General features: G+C 44.8%; 1 protein-coding gene across 1 annotated transcript in view; it reads right to left on the reverse strand.

Annotated features, from left to right (window-relative positions):
• Positions 1 to 12,296, reverse strand: part of LOC144677315 (hypoxanthine-guanine phosphoribosyltransferase) — a 31,522-nt gene that overhangs the window by 6,361 nt on the left and 12,865 nt on the right. The window contains exons 3-4 of the mRNA XM_078537452.1: positions 2,555 to 2,620; positions 1,979 to 1,996 (exon numbers count right to left, since the gene is read on the reverse strand). Coding sequence (XP_078393578.1) covers positions 1,979 to 1,996; positions 2,555 to 2,620 — 84 coding nt within the window. The remainder of the gene's footprint in view (positions 1 to 1,978; positions 1,997 to 2,554; positions 2,621 to 12,296) is intronic.

The raw sequence follows: 12,296 nt of genomic DNA on the forward strand, positions 1-12,296 counted from the left end.
TTACAAGAGTTTCTGATTCAACCACCCTTTCAGACAGTGAGTTCCAGACTCCCATCACGCTCTGGGTGAAAATATTTCTCCTCAACTCTCTTCTTAGCCTTCTACCTCTTACCTTAAATCTATGCCCCCTGGTTACTGACCTCTCTACTAATGGGAGAAGTGCCTTCCTATCCACCCTCTCTATGCCCCCCATAATCTTATACACCTCTCTCAGGTCCCCTCCCAGCCTTCGCTGCTCCAAGGAAAACAACTCCAGCCTATCCAATCTTTCCTCATAGCTCAGACCCTCCAGCCCAGGCAGCATCCTGGTAAATCTCCTCTGCATTCTCTCTAGTGCAATCACAGCCTTCCTATAATGCGGTGACCAGAAGTGCACGCAGTTTCCAGTTGTGGCCTAACCAGCGTTTTATACACTTCCAGCATAACCTCCCTGCTCTTGTATTCTGTGTCTCGGTTAATAAAGGCAAGTTCCCATATGCCTTCTTAACCACCTTATCTACCTGCCCTGCTACCTTCAGGGATCTATGGGTATGCACACCAAGGTCCCTCTGACCTTCAGTAATTTCCAGGGTCCTACCATTCATAGTGTAATCCCTTGCCTTGTTAGCCCTCCCGAAGTGCATTACCTCACACTTTTCTGGGTTGAATTCCATTTGCCACTGCTCTGTCCACCTGACCAGTCCATTGAGCAGTTTACGGCTATCCTCCTCACTATTTACCACCCTACCAATTTTCGTGTCTTCTGTGAACTTCTTAATCATACCCCCTACATTTAAGTCCAAATCATTTATGTACACCACAAACAGCAAGGGACCCAGCACCGAGCCCTGTGGAACCCCACTGGAAACAGACTTCCAGTTACAGAAACATCCCTCTACCGTCACCCTCTGCTTCCTGCCTCTCAGCCAATTTTGGATCCGACGTGCCACTTTGCTTTGGATCCCATGGGATCTTACTTTCTTGACTAGTCTGCCATGAGGGACCTTATCAAAAGCCTTGCTAAAGTCCATGTAGACCACATCAAATGCATTACTCTCATCAGCACCCCTGGTTACCTCCTCAAAAAATTCAATCAAATTTGCCAAACACAACCTTCCTTTAACAAATCCATGCTGACTATCCCTGATTAATCTGTGTCTCTCCAAGTGTAGATATATTCTGTCCCTCAGAATTCTTTCTAGTAACTTCCCCATCACCGAGGTTAGACTGACTGGCCTGTAATTTCCTGGTCTATGCCTTCCTCCCTTGTTTAATAATAATGGGACAACGTTAGTAGTCCTCCAGTCCTCTGGCACCTCACCTGTGGCCAGAGAGGATTTGAAAATTACTGCCAGGGCCCCTGATATCTCTTCCCTTGCCTCCCTCAACAGCCTGGGATACATCTCATCCGGGCCTGCGGATTTATCCACTTTTAAAGCTGCTAAACCCGCTAGTACCTCCTCCCTCTCTATGTTAATTTCCTTTAATATTTCATAGCCCTCCACCCTGATGTCCATATCTGCGTCATCCTTTTCCATTGTGAAGACTGACGCAAAGAATTCATTGAGAACTGCACCACGCCTTCTGGGACCACACAGATTACCTCGATGGTCCCTAATTGGCCCTACTCTTTCCCTAGTTATTCTCTTGCTCTTTATATATTTAAAAAACCCCTTTGGGTTTTCCTTTATTCTACCCACCAATGCTTTCTCATGCACTCTCTTACTCTGATCAATTTCTGGAGAACAATTTTCCCCAAGAGGAGAAAAAAATCTGCCAGATACAAGAGAGATTCCATGGCCAGACTATTTTGCCTCATCAATGTGGAAACCAGAATGGAACAGAGTTCAAAAAATGAATAATATTAAAGCAGAAGCCAACTCCTTGATGAAAGGACTAAAAATTGGGCAGAAATGCCAGACTAGGATTTGTACACACTGGAAGTAATCAGCAGCGCAATTCATAACTTTAACATAAACTTAAAACAGAAAAGACTGACCTCAACGATTAATACATTCTGTCTCCCAGGGATATGAGGAGGGGAAGAGAAAGGAAAAAATATTAAAATGTTGAACATTTAATTGCATCACATAAAACAATATCACAAAAGCTGGTAATCCTCCACTGCACAAGATGCTTACAAAGTATGCAGTGGCTTTTCTTGCTAATTGCAGGGTGCAAATAATCATCTCCTAAATAATAAATTTTCAGATATATTATCAACATCCTCACAAATCCAACAAATGTGTCCACATTTAGTGTAAGTTATTAGAAAGCAACCTGTTAAAAAGAAAGTTTAACCATCCAGGCTCATTGTATCTGACCATAAAGAAAAGCAGCAAACTGAATGGATCTCATCTGATGGTTAAAAAAGGTGGTCTGACTTTGAACATGAAATCATGCAATTCCCACACCCCCATCCATATTGCCCCACCGACTGCACCTCCACACCACCTCCCGAATCCTCTTCCACCCCTGCCTGCACTTGCTCGACCCACTCCAGCTCAGCAAGGTTACATCATCCTCCAGTCGTGCAATGTTTTCTCTGCAATGAGTATTATTGGTATTGTCGCACCTTTCCTGTTAAAGTCGAGAGGTCGTCTCCTCCAATCACCTTGATTTCTCCTGTCGACTGATCATTCTGAAATTTTAAAACAATCAATTTACTTTATTTTGCATTCAGAGACTGTAGTTTAATCCAATGAACTGAAAACACAGAACAGAATCTGGCTCAGTAATAATGAATCGGTTTGATCAGAAAATGGTCTAACATCTGCTCATATCTGCTATAATAAAATTTTTTAAAAATCAATTCAACCTCTCTGCCAGTACCTAGAGCCAGAACCAAGCCAGGTTCAGGTTACGGATAGAACACAGAGTCCATCACATCTGGTGTACAACAGGGAGCATGGTGCAGGTCAAAGGTACATCAGGGAGGCGATACCGTAGTGGTATTGTCGCTGAACTGGTAATCCAGAGACCCAGGGTAATGCTCTGGGTACCCAGGTTCAAATAGCCCCAGGGCAGATGAGGGAATTTTGAATTCAATAAAAAATCTGGAATTAAAAGTCTAATGGTGACCATAAAACCATTGTCAATTGTCGTAAAAACCCATCTGATTCACTAATGTCCTTTAGGGAAGGAAATCTGCTGTCCTTACCTGGTCTGGCCTACAGGTGACTCCAGACCCACAGCAATGTGGTTGACTCTTAAATGCCCTCTGAACAAGGGCAATTAGGGATGGACAATAGCACCAGCGATGCTCACAATCCATGAATGAATTAAAAAAGACATGGTGGAAAGAGAAAAAGGAGAGATGAACTGGCAGAGATGCCACAGCTTCCCATTGCAGACTGGCTGCATGGACAGACAATAAGGCACTGATTCAACAAAGTAAATATTGTACTGAGGAATGTTTCCTGCAGTAATCAATAACTCAAAGAATGAGGAAGAAACCTTGCATTTCCATTGCGCCCTTCACAACTTCATAATTCTCCAAAGCACTTCACAGCCAGTCAAGTACTTGTGAAGCACCATGACTGCTGAGATGTAGGAAAAATGGCAGCCAATTTGTGCACAGCAAGTGTTAATTGTATAAATTAAGATTAAGTATATACAGCTGGGGGGCACACATTGGATAATGACTTGAGCACTTGTTCGGCTGTTAACCGAAAGTTTGGTGGTTTAAACAGCACTAGCCTGCTCCTAGGCCCAGCCAGTGTGGCCATTAATATGCCCAGGCAGTGGGCCCTGGAGGGGGCTGTTAGACCCGACTGTCTGCCCCTATTCCATGGCTACGTTCTCACTCAGGCGTCCGCTGGTACACTTAAGGCCTTCCGCAACCAGTGGGTGCCACAGGGTCTAGAGTGCATCATCAGCCCCGGAAGTAACATTTTAACTTAATTTGCTAAGTTTCCTTTGAAGTTTTGTCTTTTTGTTCGTGCCCCTTTAAGGGACTGTTAGCTTGTTTATTAGTTTATTAGTTGATTTTATAAAGAAATACTTATTGACACTGGTGGTGGGGCTTCTAGGGTTAGAAGCTACACATTTGTAATGTTTCACTTTGTGAATAAATGTAAAACCGAGTAAACATTGACTTCTGGTCTCCTCCCTCACTAACTGGCTGTCAGAAGTTTAACAGTGAGGTCACACAAAAAACAAATGAGAATTTAGAACATTGAGATAAAATTATGCTGAGACTATAATTCTTAAAAAAAATTATTAGCCAATGTTTCTTTTATAAATTAGTAAAACAATTAGGAGTAGCAGATTGACTGGTTTTGTTACACACTGGGAGATTCCATGACTCAATTGGTGATTCAGAAGCCAGACACACTGCATCTGCCCCAACTTGTTGCTGCTTTATTCAGCACAGCAGCTGAGTCCGATCTGTGATATCAGAGTAGATGTGATCTAAACTATACTGAATAGCAGGACCAGCAGCTCTGATAATCAGTAGCAGTGGAAGAATCAATCAATCAAGATAAGGCCAGGAAGAGATCGTTCACACTGCAGAGTGATAGGTTGGACCAGGCATAGGTCTTTTCCCGGACAGATTCTTTGTGTTAAATTTATGTTAGGTATCAGAAACCTTTTCAAACATTTCTTCTAACACACACCCTCACCATTATAGGTAATCTCTGATTTCTTCCCAATACACTTGACGTGCAAGTTGCTGTGTATAGACTTATGGTTTCCATTCAGCTTTACAAAACTGCACTGGAGATCGGACCAGGAGATACATCAATAGATGAAAGCTTATTAACTCTCGTGGACAGTGAGGGCACTCCAAAACTGACCTAGCATGCACCCCAACACGTACCCAGTGTGCACGGCTTTCACCCCAACACAAACCCAGTGTGCACTGTGTGACCCCGAACACAAACCCAGTGTGCACTGTGTGACCCCGAACACAAACCCAGTGTGCACTGTGTGACCCCAACACAAAGCCAGTGTGCAGTGTGATGCCCAGCACAAAGCCAGTGTGCACTGTGTGATGCCCAGCACAAAGCCAGTGTGCACTGTGACCCTGAACACAAACCCAGTGTACACTGTGGCCCCTAACACAAATCCAATGTGCAGTATGACTCCGAATACAACTCGTGTGCAGTGACCCCCAACACAAATCCAGTGTACACTGTGTGGCCCCCCAACACAAATCCAGTCTGCACTGTGTGGCCTCTCAACAAAATCCAATGTGCTCTGTGTGGCCCCCACCCCAACATAAATCCAGTGTGCACTGTGTGGCCCTCACCCCAAAACAAATCCAGTGTGCACTGTGTGGCCCCCACCCCAACACAAATCCACTGTGCACTGTGTGACACCCTAACACAAATCCAGTGTGCACTGTGTGCCCCCTCCCCCCAACACAAATCCAGTGTGCAGTGTGGCCCCCACCCCAACATAAATCCAGTGTGCACTGTGTGCCCCCCCCCCCCCCCCCCCAACACACACACAAATCCAGTGCGCGCTGTGTGACACCCCAACACAAATCCAGTGTGCACCGTGACCCCCAACACAAGCCCAGTGTGCAGCAGGGGTACAGAAGCATAATGGTTATGTTAATACTCAGTAAATCATGAGGCTCTGTGAATTGTGCTCCAAAGATTTGGATGTCCAAGAAACTTCATCACAATCCTGCAATGACTTCATGATATGACTGCAAATTTCTTGAGTGGGAGATCTGAATTTTTAAAAATTAAGTCATGGGATGTGGGCATCTCTGGCTAGGCCAGCATTTACTCCCATCCCTAATGTCCCTCGAGAAGGTGATGGTGAGTTGCCTTATTGAACTGCTGCAGAAATAGTCTCCTTCAAAATCTGGAACGGTGTCAAGCAAAGCTGTGTGATAGCCCCCATGCTATTTAGAACAAGGGAGGAGATTGCAGGGGCTCTGACACTAATTTTCAAATCTTCTCTGGCCACAGAAGGTGCCAGAGGACTGGAGGATAAACCAGGGGCAGAATATTGCCGTCGGCGTGCGGGTGTGGACCCGACACGCCGATGTGTAAAATGATGCGTGATGACGACATCATCGCGCGCCATTTCGATATTTAATTCGACTGCGCGGCCACCGAACTGTCAACGACCTATTAAGACCATTAAAAAAGTCATTAAACTTGTTAAGAACGCTGCCCATCGAACCTTAAGGTTGGCGGACAGGCGGAAAACCCAAGCAGCCTTTGCGTTTTTCAGGAAGCCTCATCCACGGGCGGGATGAGGTTTCCTGAAGGTTTTATAGAATAAAAAAATAAATTTTACTTACTTCACAAACATGTCCCAGCTCATGTGACACTGTCACATGAAGGGACATATTTAAATAAACTTTCACTTTATTTATTAAAACGTTTTCACAACCATTCGATCCCCCAGAGGCAGCTCCGTGCCTCAGGGAGATTGCTGCGCTCATCCGCGCACATGCATGAAAGAGCGCAGGCCCCAACTCTCCCTCCTTCCCCTGCCTGCACAGGGAGCGCGCAGCGGGCCTTAACTGGCCCGCCCGCATAAAATTGTGACGCAGAGCCAATTGCGGGCGGCGATCGGCTCCGCACCCACTTTTACCCACTCCCACCCAGCCTGCCCGCCATAGGAAAAATTCTCCCCCAGGTAATTACAGGCCAGTGAGTCTAACATCAGTGGTAGGGAAACTACTGGAAAAAATTCTGAAGGACAGGATTAATCTCCACTTGGAGAGGCAGGGATTAATCAGGGATAGTCAGCATGGCTTTGTCAGGGGGAGATCATGTCTAACAAATTTGATTGCATTTTTCGAGGAGGTGACTAGTTGTGTAGATGTGGGTAGTGCAGCTCATAAGAACATAAGTAATAAGAACAGGAGTAGACCATTCGGCTCCTCCAGCCTGCTCCGCCATTCAATAAGATCATGGCTGATGTTTCGATTTCCAATTTCCCATCTAACCCCGATAACCTTTGATTCCCTTGCCTAACAAGAATCTCTCTACCTCTGCCTTAAAAATATTCAATGACCCCATCTCCGCCACCTTCTGAGACAGAGAATTCCAAAGTTGCACAACCCTCTGAGAAAAAATTTCTCCTCATCTCTGTCCTAAAAAGGCAACCCCTAATTTTAAAACAGTGCCCCCTAGTTCTGGACTCACCCACAAGAGGAAACATCCTTTCCACGTCCACCTTGTCAAGACCGTTCAGGATCTTGTATACTTCAATCAAATCACCCCTCACTCTTCTAAACTCCAGTGGAAACAAGCCCAGTTTGTCCAACCTTTCCTCATAAGACAACTCACTCATTCCAGGTATCAATCTAGTAAACCTCCTTTGAACTGCCTCCAATGCATTTACATCCTTCCTTAAATAAGGAGGCCAAAACTGCACACAGTATTTGAGGTGCAGTCTCACCAATACCCTGTATAACTGAAGCATAACATCCTTACTTTTATGTTCAATTCCTCTCGTAATAAAGGATTAATGTAGTCTACATGGACTTCAGTAAGGCTTTTGACAAGGTCCCACATGAGAGGATGGTCAAGAAGGTAAGAGCCCATGGGATCCAGGGCAATTTGGCAATATGAATCCAAAATTGGCTTAGTGGCAGGAGGCAGAGGGTGATGGTTGAAGGTTGTTTTTGCGATTGGAAGCCTGTGATGAGTGTTGTACCGCAGGGATTGGTGCTGGGTCCCTTGCTGTTTGTAGTGTACATTAATGATTTAGACGTGAACAGAGGAGGTATGATCAGTAAGTTCGCAGATGACACGAAAATTGGTGGTGTCATGAATAGTGAGGAGGAAAGCCTTAGATTACAGGACGATATAGATGGGCTGGTCGGGGGGGGCAGAACAGTGGCAAATGGAATTTAATCCTGAAAAGTGTGAGGTGATGCATTTTTGGAGGACTAATATGGCAAGGGAATACACAATGAATGGTAGAACCCTAGGAAGTACAGAGGATCAGAGGGACTTTAGTGTACATGTTCATAGATCCCTGAAGGCAGCGGCACAGGTAGATAAGGTGGTTAAGAAGACATATGGGATACTTGCCTTTATTAGCCGAGGCACAGAATATAAGCAGCGAGGTTATGTTGGAGCTGTATAAAATGCTGGTTAGGCCACAGCTGGAGTACTCTGTGCAGTTCTGGTCGCCACACTATAGGAAGAATGTGATTGCACTGGAGAGGGTAGATTAGGGTTTTCCTTAGAACAGAGAAGGCTGAGGAGGGACCTGATTGAGGTGTACAAAATTATGAGGGGCATAGATAGGTAGAAACTTTTCCCCTTAGCAGAGGTGTCAATAACCAGGTGGCATAGATTTAAGGTAAGGGGCAGGAGGTTTAGAGGGGATTTGAGGAAAAATGTTTTCACCCAGAGGTGGTTGGAATCTGGAACTCACTGCCTGAGGGGGTGGTAGAGGCAGAAACCCTCACAACATTTAAGAAGTATTTAAGCACTTGAAATGCCATAGCATACAGGGCTACGGGCCAAGTGATGGAAAATGGGATTGGAATAGATAGGTGCTAGATGGCCGGAACGGACATGATGGGCCGAAGGGCCTGTTTCTGTGCTGTATAACTCTATGACAGACCTGTCCAACCTTTTCGGGTCGGGCAGGGGGAGCGGGGCACATTTCAATTTTTTCTCCCTAAAGGAACCGATGATCAAATTTCAGTAAGATGAGGTTTCATACAACATTAAACATGAATTTGAAAAATACTGATGTCAAAGCAATACATTTTTTTATGAGTGTAATTAATAAAAATACCCATTAAGATGTGCCAAGCAGCAGAGTTCACCAACAAAACTTTTTTTGCCCTTTTGCTTAAGAAGCAGAGCTAGAGGGAGACAGACTAGGCCCTAAAGTCACAACGGAAGGGGTGTGGACCAAGCCTTAGCTAAGATCTCCTCTGGAAATCTTCCCTCCTCAGCTTCCAACCTCATAGTCTCCCAACCTCGGACAGCCCGCTTTTACCTCAGAGGAGAGAGTAAGAGGAGGACTCTGGGACAGGCAGTCAGCAGCACCTAGAGGAGTCGGGAGTTGAAAAGGACCACGAGAGGAGCCAGGAGTTGATAAGGAGCGTGAGAGGAGTCAGGAGTTAAAGAGAAGCATGAGAGGAGTCGCGAGTTGAAGAAAAGCGCGAGAGGAGTCTGGAGCTGAAGAGAAGCGCGAGAGGAGTCAGGAGTTGAAGAGAAGGGTGAGAGGAGTCGGGAGTTGAAGAGGAGCGCGAGAGGAGTCGGGAGTTGAAGAGGAGCGCGAGAGGAGCCGGGAGTTGAAGAGGAGCGCGAGAGGAGCCGGGAGTTGAAGAGAAGCGCGAGAGAAATCGGGAGTTGAAGAGGAGCGCGAGAGGAGTCGGGCGTTGAAGAGGAGTGCGAGAGGAGCCAGGAGTTGAAGAGAAGCACGAGAGGAGTCGGGAGTTGAAAAAGAGCGCAAGAGGAGTTATGAGTTGAAGAGAAGTGCGAGAGGAGTCGGGAGTTGAAGAGGAGCGCGAGAGGAGTCGGGAGTTGAAGAGGAGCGCGAGAGGAGTCGGGAGTTGAAGAGGAGCGCGAGAGGTGTCGGGAATTGAAAACCAGTGCGAGAGGAGCTGGGAGTTGAAGAGAAGCGCGAGAGGAGTCGGGAGTTGAAGAGGAGCGCGAGAGGAGTCGGGAGTTGAAGAGAAGCTGGGAGAGTAGGGGTGACTGAGGGAGTTTGGTGAGAAGGGAACGAGGTGATCCTTTGAGCACTGTGAGTACGGCCGGATAAGCATTTCCTACTTTTATTGCTTATAGTTTTTACAGTCTTATTTTGTGGTTCATCGTTTGTAGGGGCTATATTCTGTAACAACGAGGAGCAGGGAAGAATAGAAAATCAGTATATTATTTAAATGGAGAATGACTGCAGAACTCAATGGTACAGAGGGATCTAGGTGTCCTGGTACATGAACCACAAAGTTAGTGTGCAGGTACAGCACGTGATTAGGAAGGCAAATAGAATGTTGGCATTTATTGCAAGAGGAAAGGATATAAAAGTAGGGAAATTTTACTGCAGCTGAAATACTGTGTGCAGTTTTGATCTCCTTATTTAAAAGTAGATATAATTGTACTTTTTGGAAGCAGTACAGAGAAGCTTCACTGGACTCATTCCCGGGATGAAGGGGTTGTCTTATGAAGAAATGTTGAACAGGTTAAGCCTATACCCATTAGAGTTTAGAAGAATGAGAGGTGATCTTATTGAAACATATAAAATCCTGAGGGGACTTGATAGTGTGGATACCTGGGGGATGTTTCCTCTTGTGGGGGAGACTAAAACTAGGGGACATTGTTTTAAAAATAAGAGGTCTCCCTTTTAAAACAGAGATGAGGAGAAACATTTTCTCCCAAAAGGTCATTGGTATATGGAATTCCCTTCTCCAGAAAGTAGTGGAGGCTGGATCTTTGAATTTATTCAAGGCAGAGAGTTAGACAGAATTTTGTTAGGCAAGGGAGTCAAGGGTTATGGAGGGGGGGTAGACAGAAAAGTGGAACCTAGAGCACAACCAGATCAGCCATGATCTTACTGAATAGCGGAGCAGGCTCAAAGGGCTGAATGGACTACTCCTGCCCCTATAGATAGGTTAATTAAGTGATCAACAAAATGGCAGATGGAGTATAATGTAGGGAGTTATGAGATTATTCATTTTGGTCATAAGAATAGAGAACTTTTTTTTATAAAAGGCATGAAACTTGTAAATATTGATGTTTAGAGAGGCTTGCATGTACTCGTACAAGAAACTCAAAAAGTTAGCATGCAGGTACAAACAAATTTGGAAGGCAAATATTGCAAAGAGAGATATTGCTCAAAAAACTATTAGACCTAAAGGCTGACAAGTCCTTAAGACTGGATGATCTGCACCCTAGGGTCTTATAAGAAGTGGCGGCAGATAGCAGATGCATTGGTTATTTGGAAGGTAGATATTGCAAAGAGGGAATACAAGAATAAGGAAGTCCTGCTACAACTGTACAGGGCTTTGGTGAGATCACACCTGGAATAGTGTATGCAATTTTGGTCTAAAATTTAAAATTTTTTAAATTTAAAATTCTCACCCTTGTTTTCAAATCCCTCCATAGCCTTGTCCTCCCTATCTCTGTAAACTCCTCCAGCCCCACAACCCTCTGAGATATCTGCGCTCCTCTAATTCTGGCCTCTTATATATTCCCAATCATAAATGCTCCATTATTGGTGGCCATGCCTTCAGGTGCCTAGGCATCAAGGTCTGGAATTCACTCCCTATACTTCATTAACGCTCTTGCTTGCCTCCTTTAAGACACTCCTTAAAACCTGCCTCTTTGACCAAGTTTTTGATCATCTGCCTGAATACTTCCTTTGTGGCTCAGTGTGGTACTTTGCTTTATAATGTTCCTGTGAAGTCGCTTGGGAGGTTTCATTACATTAAAGATGCTATATAAATACAAGTTGTTGTTGCTCTGCAATGCCAATGTTACTTCACCAGCATCTCCAAGTCTCAATAAGAGCAGGATCAGCAATGTCATGGGAAGACCTTCACCACCAAGTCACACATCTTGCTGACTTGGACCTACATCGTCACTGAATCAATATCGTGGAACCCCTTCCCAAAGAACTGTAAGATCATCATCATCACAGACTGCAGCAGTTCAAGGAGAAGGCCCCCCACCATCCTCTCAGGGTAATTAGGAACAGACAATAAAATGACAGCCTTGCTCGGAATGTCCACATTGCAGAAAAAAATACACTGGGAAAAAAGGGCCTATATATTAAGAGCTGTGCATTGGACTGAGATAAGGATTCAATACTTGAGTATTACTGAGAAAAGAGACATGCTGTTGAAGCTTTTCCTCTTGCACTCCTCAGGACAGATGCAAGAATGCCAAATTTCAAAGTGAGCAACAATTTATATTGCATTAGAAAATGGTGCTGATTGGTTGGAAGTTGACTCTGATTGGTCAAGGCGTTGCCAATGCACCAGAGAACTACTGTCCCCCACACTTTTCTTTTTTTCAAAAAATACACCATATTCTGACTCTGTATTCATTAAATTTATGAACTTAGCAGCCTGCGCAGTTAAGTTCAGCTTTAATGACACCATGTATGCCCAAAATAGATGGTGTTACAATGGGATCCCCTCTAGGTCTAGCTCTCGCAAACATTTTCATCGGCTTCCACAAGAAACATGTCGTTGATGGAATGAGCCCTACCCTCCAATCCCTTGCATATTTCTCATAAGTAGATGATATGTTTGCTATATTTCAATAGGAAGCTGCATGTAAGAATTTCCTTATTCACCTTAATGCATTCCATCCTGCACTCAAATTCACCTTTGAAATGGAGCAGTCCAACGGGCTTCCATTCCTCAATGT

This window comes from Cetorhinus maximus, unplaced genomic scaffold, assembly GCF_964194155.1.
Source record: "Cetorhinus maximus unplaced genomic scaffold, sCetMax3.hap1.1 HAP1_SCAFFOLD_2386, whole genome shotgun sequence".
Classification (NCBI taxonomy): domain Eukaryota; kingdom Metazoa; phylum Chordata; class Chondrichthyes; order Lamniformes; family Cetorhinidae; genus Cetorhinus; species Cetorhinus maximus.